Source organism: Pholcus phalangioides, unplaced genomic scaffold (genome assembly GCF_987345545.1).
Source record: "Pholcus phalangioides strain wild (caught in Gottingen) unplaced genomic scaffold, Ppha-v1.0 ptg000021l_1, whole genome shotgun sequence".
NCBI lineage: Eukaryota > Metazoa > Arthropoda > Arachnida > Araneae > Pholcidae > Pholcus > Pholcus phalangioides.
Window position 1 is genome coordinate 917,589 of NW_028301614.1, and position 7,717 is coordinate 925,305.

Here is a 7,717-nt window from a genome sequence, read left to right on the forward strand (position 1 = left end):
GGACACATTACGTGGATCGTCAGTACCAGAAATAATTTTAGAATTAATGAAAGAAATAATTTTAGAATTAATGAAAGAAATAATTTCAGAACTTTCGAAAGTAATAACTTCAGAGTTAGTGACCGAAATAAACTTTCAAAATTAGTGACAGAAATAATTTCAAAATTATTGAAAGAAATAATTTCGGAATTAATGAAAGATAATTTCGAAATTTCTGAAAGAAATAATTTCGGAATTAATGAAAGAAATAATTTCGAAATTTCTGAAAGAAATAATTTAAGAATTTCGGAAGTAATATTTTTAGAGTTAGTGACAGAAATAATTTCAGAATTAGTGAAAAAATTAATTTAGAGAAGAATTTTTTCCGAATAATTGAAAGAAATGACATATATCTGAGAATTATCTAAAGTAATTTCCGAATTATTAAAAGAAATAATTGATCAAAAATGAATTTCAGAAATAGTAAAATAAAAGATTTCCTAACAAATAAAAATCTTCAATTATTTTGGGGCCCTTGTTTGTAATCTGAGCAGTATTCGGCCAATCTGTTAAGACACCATTGCAGTTATATTAAATTCTTGTAAATGGAATCTATCTTACTTAGGAATACTACCGTATAAGTTGGTGTGGGGGCCTGCGGGTTTCGTGGGAAGTGAGAATTTGGCCCGCACTGTCTAAAAGGGTGGAGACCCCTGGATTAAACTCGGCATTGGAGTAAAGTGAAAAATCCTGGTATAGCCCATAAGAATAACGGGGTAGCGTGAATATCAATCAGGAGGAAAATATTCAATTTCTAAATTTAAACTGGAAAACAAGTAGGAAAAAAAAAAGAGAAAATACCAAAATAAAAGAAAATTCATCTCATGTGGGCAGTTGCGTTATAATTACGGAAATTCCAATCAAAATCATTATAATGATCTCTCATCAATGGTTTTCCAAAAAATTTTCCAATTTTTCAGGAACGATGCCACGAAACGGAATGTTCGATTTCCGAATTACATTTGCGCACATGCACTGAAGATCACTGTATTGGAAAGGATCTATATCTAGCGAAATATGAGAATCGCAGAGTTCCAGTGCAGTTTTCCTGTCCGCGTTCCTGAAATCCAAGTGAGCACCATGGTCCAAGAGTGCTTTGAAAATATCTTTAGAACTGGGCCTATTTGCCGCGGTGACGTGAAGAGGTGTGTTACCATGGATGTCAGTGGCCCAAGGGCACGATCCCGTGTCCAACAGCAGCTCTACGACATTTAATGCGGGAGAAATGAAATTTGGGTTCCATAAATCCGTATAATATTTTCGGGAACAGGCCTCGTGCAGTAGCGTTTCGTTTCCGGCTCCTGTGGGGCTCGTCTTGACTAATTGACGTATTACATCCTTCATGAGAGCAAAGTCATTCTTAGGTACTTTAGGCTTTAATTCGATCGTGAAGCCTATGAGCTGTGATGTCATGCCGAAAATTCTGATGCGCTGACTGCAGCAGATACTGTTCGAGCCAAATTCCTTACTTTTCTCAATTTCAATAATAATTCGGCGAAATACCTCCATGATGTCACTCAAAATTATCACCGGCAATACCGTTGTGCATTTCCATGAATTAAGTCTCATGTATTTTAGTATCTGAAATATATTCAATACAATGTCCACAGTTATTTCATTGTAAGGGGGACGGACCGCTTGCTGCACGTCCAGAGCGTACAGCAGCATCTGCATACCTCGATTATGATCACCAGTGTATATGTAAGTATCACCTTTTCGGAGAAAGCTTTTCACAGTCTCTGGATGGACAGGACCTAAGATTCTATCTCTGATAAGTAGAGCTTGAGTGTCCAATGCTAGGCGATCAGACGCTATTTCTTCCAATTGTTCAAACGATGCCACTTCTATAGCATCCACGAAGTTGCGAATGGTCGAATTGTTGCTCAGAACAGGCATGTTATTCTCTTTGCGTTTGAGATCCATCGCGTGTTTCCATATTTTGACAGCATTTTCCGTGTCACTACACACGTCCACGAAGGCTGCACCCAAAAGTTCGAAGGCAATTATCTGTTCGGTCACACTACACGATAGTGAACGGATAATATAATCCACTACATCTTTTTTGGCAAATATTGCAGCTGTCATGAGCGGAGACACGCCGAAATGATCTTCCTCCATGACAGCTCCATGATCCAATACGAGTTTCAAAATTTCCAGTTGGCCAGATGCGGCGCAAACGTGTAGAGCGCTGTTGCCAAATATATTCTTCCTGTTCACATCAGCACCAAGTCGTAAGAGTAGTTTTGCTATTTTCCAATCGCCATTGTAGGCAATCTCCATCAAGCAAGTTGAACCGTTTTCATCAGCTAATTCGATGTCCGCGCCCGCTTGGATCAACATCAAGACCATTTCATAGTCCCCGAGAGCGCATGCTGTCTTTACCGGTGTCAAGTTGCTTTTGGCTGTACAGTTCACCGAAGCATTGAATTCTATTAGTGTATTCACGATGGCATGATGGCGAGATCGTACTGCCCACATCAATGGAGATGCGGTCTCTGTACTATTACTGAGACTGGGTATGCTAGCCGTCCTTTCTACGTCTACGTGACAATTTTCAATCAAGTACCTCACTACTTCGAGATGTCCATATGCACACGCCATCGCAAGCATGCTAGCACCATTCCTATCAGCCGAAGCAAGCTTCGTAACTTCCTCTGGAGATTTTTCGGATAAAAGACTCTCCAACTTTTCCAGGGAACCTTCTGCCACCGCAAAGTGCATACGAGTCGTTAGATCCATGACATTCGTGATGTTCACAAGTGTCAAAAAGAAGAGAAAAAGCGCAAATGCAACGAATTTCAATCGAGAAAGGAAAAGCCATCAGGTCTGGACATCAACAGCTACTGATGCAGGAATGAGAAGCGGGAGAAGACGTGATGCATACTTCGAAGAACGTTATACATACCATACCTTGCATAGAGAAGCGCCCTCTATCACTGGTACGTTTTAAACGCTGGAAAGTTGCCAACCAGACTGGTTACGTACGTAACTCTTTTTCTTGTCTGGCATTAAATCGACAGCTATATATTTCAGCCAATATGAATCACCTCCAGAGGCGAATTTGTAGTTTTGTCGCTTGTGGGCTGCAAAAATTTTACTGTCCTTTACTCATTCTAGTCCAATTTTCTACACACTCATTCCCAAAAATTTCCGCCAAGCGCTGTAGCCGCTTTGCCCCCCTCCCCCATCCCGTAAGTACGCCGATCTAAATCACTCTTTTAGTCGATAACATGGTTTTACACCCTCTAGGTAATTTTTTTCATCCCAAGTTTATTAGGTCACTCTTTTGGTCACTTTCATCCTCACACATGGAAGTTCATTCTTTTGGTCATCGACTGAACTGAGACTTCGCTCTCTGTGCCACTGTTTTGATCACTCGCATGTTTGCACACACTCATACGCAAACTGACTTACTAAGACACAATCTACTCTCAGGGCCGTCATTTCAACTTTTTCCGGAGGGGGGGGGGTGGCAAAGCACATGTACTCAATGTATGTATATATACGGGGTGATTATAAAAAAACTATCCCGACATATGGGCCCCTAACTATCATACCATTCACAGAAACTGAATGAAATTTTGGCATAAGGTATTTTGAGGTATGCGCTCAAGAATGATATGGAAAACAACAGTGTCACTCTAACAGTTACGGTTACAGTGAGAAAATTTCGAAAATATCAAATGGCAACACCAAGTTTTTTGTATTGGAATGCGATCTCCATACTGAAAAACACTAAATAGCGTTAGAATGGCACCTGTAGCACGAAAATCCCCGGAGCTAGGCAAGGAAAAAGTAAAAAGGACTTGCACCAGAGCATTAATGTTCGTTTCATTCGTCACACCGTTTCTTCGGCTGAGATCCCAGCCTGATTAGTCCTCCACAAGGTCATGTGGAAAATTTGTGAAACACAATAAAATGCTTTATTTTTTGCTGCTTCTCTGTCCTTATTGGTTATCCTCACTTTTAGCCTATCTACCGCCGGTGATTTGCATGCTACAGTTGCCGTTCGAACGCTATTTAGGGTTTTTCACAATGGAGATCCCATTCCAATACAAAAAACTTGGTGTTGCCATTTGATATTTTCGAAATTTTCTCACTGTAACTGTTAGTGACACTGTTGTTTTCCATATCATTCTTGAGCGCAAAATACCTTATGCCAAAATTTCATTCAGTTTCTGTGAATGGTATGATAGTTAGGGGCCCATATGTCGGGATAGTTTTTTTATAATCACCCTGTATATATATACCATTTTTAGTGTATTTTCAAAAGCCCCCCCCCCTCCCTCTAAATGACGGGCCTGAATCTACTGTAAGGGTGTTCAACCTTTAGGAAAGTGCGGGCGACTTTATTGATTTGAAAACTTATCACGTGCCACTTGATTAAATGATGAGGAACTGCACCGTGGTAACTCAAGTGATCCGAAAATTTTCCGCAAGTCACTTAAGTGATCTGGAAATGTGGTGATTCTTTTAGATGATCTGGAAATGCGCTACGGGCCACTTGAGTGATCTAGAACTATACCAAAGGTCACTTAAGTGTTATCGAAATGTGGCACAGGTCATTTAAGTGCTTTGGAACTGTGCCGTCGTTCACTCAAGTAATTTGTAAATATGCCGCGGATCTATTAATTGAACTGGGAATGTACCACGGATCACTTCAAATATCTGGAAATGTGTCGCAGTATACTTAAGTGATATGGTCGTTCGAGTTATCTGAAAATGAACACAACTCGTGCCACAAAAACCACTTAAGTGCTCTGAAACTATGCCGCATGTCATTGAAGTGATCTGGGAATGTGCCGCTTACTTCATTTTCATAAAATTAGTTTTGAGGTTGCGGGCCACATCATGGGCCACATTTGGCCCACAGGCAATAGATTGAGCATATATTATCCACTCTTTTCTTCTTCATAGCCTTGTCAGGGCCCATTTGTAATCCCACCATCATCCCTTATTGCAGGGCATGATGGACAACAATATGATTCCAGTTGGGTCACGAATTTTGAGTGATCCATTTAAATTGTAAAATTATTATTCAAATATTAAATTATTATTAAGACATTAAATTATTTTAGGATATTTAATAATTATTATTAAAATATCAAATCATTAAATTTTATAATTTTAAATACGTATTTAAAACGCATTCATATTAACAAATATGTAATATTCGTAATTCATAAATTACAAACGTATTTATACGTATTCTCCCGCAACACATTGATTGATTGATTGCCCTGTCTGATTTTCGTCATTATGGGTGGGGGGGGGGGCGGTAATTTGAAATTTCTCAAACATATCATTTGAGTAACTAGTAATCATACATGAAAATCATGTGCTACTTGGTTGAGAACTGAAAGCGATTAAAAATATACTGATGAGCATGGACAGGAAAAACAATATTTTTACTAGCGCCATCTGCTGTTGATTTATAACACTGATTTATGAATTGATGCACATTTTAGCAATACACTTAGCTCTTTTTTTTTGGGAAAATTTATATCTCATATTATAATTCTAATAAATTTTGTTACAATATACAATTGTGTAAACTTAGAGTGAAATTTGATAGAGTCAAATATCTGTTAAAATAACTGTTGTTATCGTGTGGATCTGAACCACAATAACCATTTCAACGCCCGTTTAAAGTTTCAGTTTCGTTATTTACGCGTTCCAATCAAAATTAGTTTCGGTTTCACTAGAGGCATCTATTGTAAATATCAGATAATATTTTCTGATTTTATGTGTGTACGTGAACGATATTTTTTTCTTATTTTTTTCTGAAAATAATTTATTTTTTTAAATATGTGCTGAAATTTATTTCAGTACATATTTAAGAACCGCTGATCTATATATTTTACTTGAAATGACACTTTCTAATATCACACACACTTCGGAATTTTGGCGATATCTTTTTACTTTCTATTGTTCCTTTTATCCGAAGAAGTTATTTCTCAAAAATTTACAGAATGCTTGACTATTTTGATAAGTCACAGGCACTTATAAAATAATCGAATACTGTGAAATATCGGTTAAACGATGTCTCTTTTCAGATTAATTTCGGATGAAACTAGTGCAGATCACCACTTTTACCAACTGTCGCATATTATAATAATAAAAAAACGGATGAAAATGGTTTCGTTTCCTGTCCGAGTAAAGATAATCAGTCAAAAATGATTCAGTTATACGGTTTACCTGCCATGATAAGAAATGAATGCATATTGTGTCACAACGATCGTGTGTATATTGTCACAATGATTGTGTATATAACGAATTATACGAATGAATAACCCTACGAATGGGACCTCAATCTCCCTCCTTGGCTTTCAGAATTTTCTACGGCACGACCGCGCCCTCCTGGGCAATGAGCGAAAATCGGCGACAGAGCTTACTTCACCAAACATCAACTCCGGCCATATCGCAATTTACTGCCATTAATGAGATGGTTTGGAAATGAAGACGCTATCTATCAGTGGTCGCCTCAAGCTCGTTAGGGGAAAATAAGTTGCCTATATCCTCCCTCGGGTTTGAACCTGGGACCATAACGGCATCCTTCACGGTGGTATATAAGAATCTTACCACCACGCCACTTGGGCGTCAAGCGACCGAGCCTGGTTGTCCTCGATCTGTTCTGTTCCGTTCTGACATGATAAGAAATGAGTGGGGTGAAGGCAAACGACCTGTTTTATTGTAAAATTGGGGGTGAGGGCAATCGCGTGCTCTATAACTAATGTCTTTCCTCTAATGATTCATTGTGAGGCAATCGACCTACACCCGCCGGCCTCCCACTTTTGGGGGTTTTACCGCACCCAAAGAAATAAAAAAAAAAAAAAAACATACACACACTTTCGGAAAAAATGCAACTTACCAAGTGAGTGGTAGAAGCAACGAATTTATTAAAGCAGTGTTTATCAACCTAGGGTCATATGACTCCTTGCGGTCCGGGAGACCATGTGTGAAAAGCTTCATCTTCGTCTCCGTCACATTGTTTGGGTTCGAAATCGACGCCTATTGAGGAAAAACTATAGAAAAAAGGTAGGGCCTATCTCAGTGTCCATTTTCTCTCTTCACTGGTGCGCTAAGTAGAAAGGCTGCTGGGGTGAAATGTGTAATAGAAAACTTGCGTGGCCCGTACGAAAATAATTTCGGGCTCATTTAAAACGCGCTTTTATTTAAAATAATAGCCGCATTTTATATATTTTGTGGGGGGGGGGGAGAATTAGGCAATCAGAGTTCATGCATTATCACAGAATATGCAAGAATTCTCAAAAATGTCTACTACAATGGAAATTCGCAATTAATGATCATTTGATCATTTTTATCGCACCACGGTCATTTTCCGCACGCGAGGGCCAATTAGACCGGGACTTACAATTTATCGGCGATTTCGAACAGCAGCATTTTCACAATTAATGAGAGAAAAAATCCCAGATTTGATGAAAATTCAGAAACATGACAGATTCTGAACATCTTTTTATTTTCCGGTAAGTACACAATCAACTCACGCATTATTTAGTCTGGTAAAGCTGATGTTGGCACACTTCACTGGAGTTCGTAGATGTCTCCATTCATTTGTGATTTCATCAGCTCATTTCTGTGTCTGATACAGTAAAACCCGCCAGTTTACCTCCCTACATTGGACGATTTGAATCCCACCACAATTTTTGTCCACAAT

General features: G+C 38.7%; 1 protein-coding gene across 1 annotated transcript; it reads right to left on the bottom strand.

The window, feature by feature from the left end:
* Positions 1 to 924: 924 nt before the first annotated feature.
* Positions 925 to 2,778, bottom strand: LOC149070472 (protein fem-1 homolog C-like). Its single transcript, XM_089248867.1, has one exon. It carries the CDS (start codon positions 2,776 to 2,778, stop codon positions 925 to 927), a length of 1,854 nt encoding a protein of 617 aa, XP_089104993.1.
* Positions 2,779 to 7,717: the final 4,939 nt, after the last annotated feature.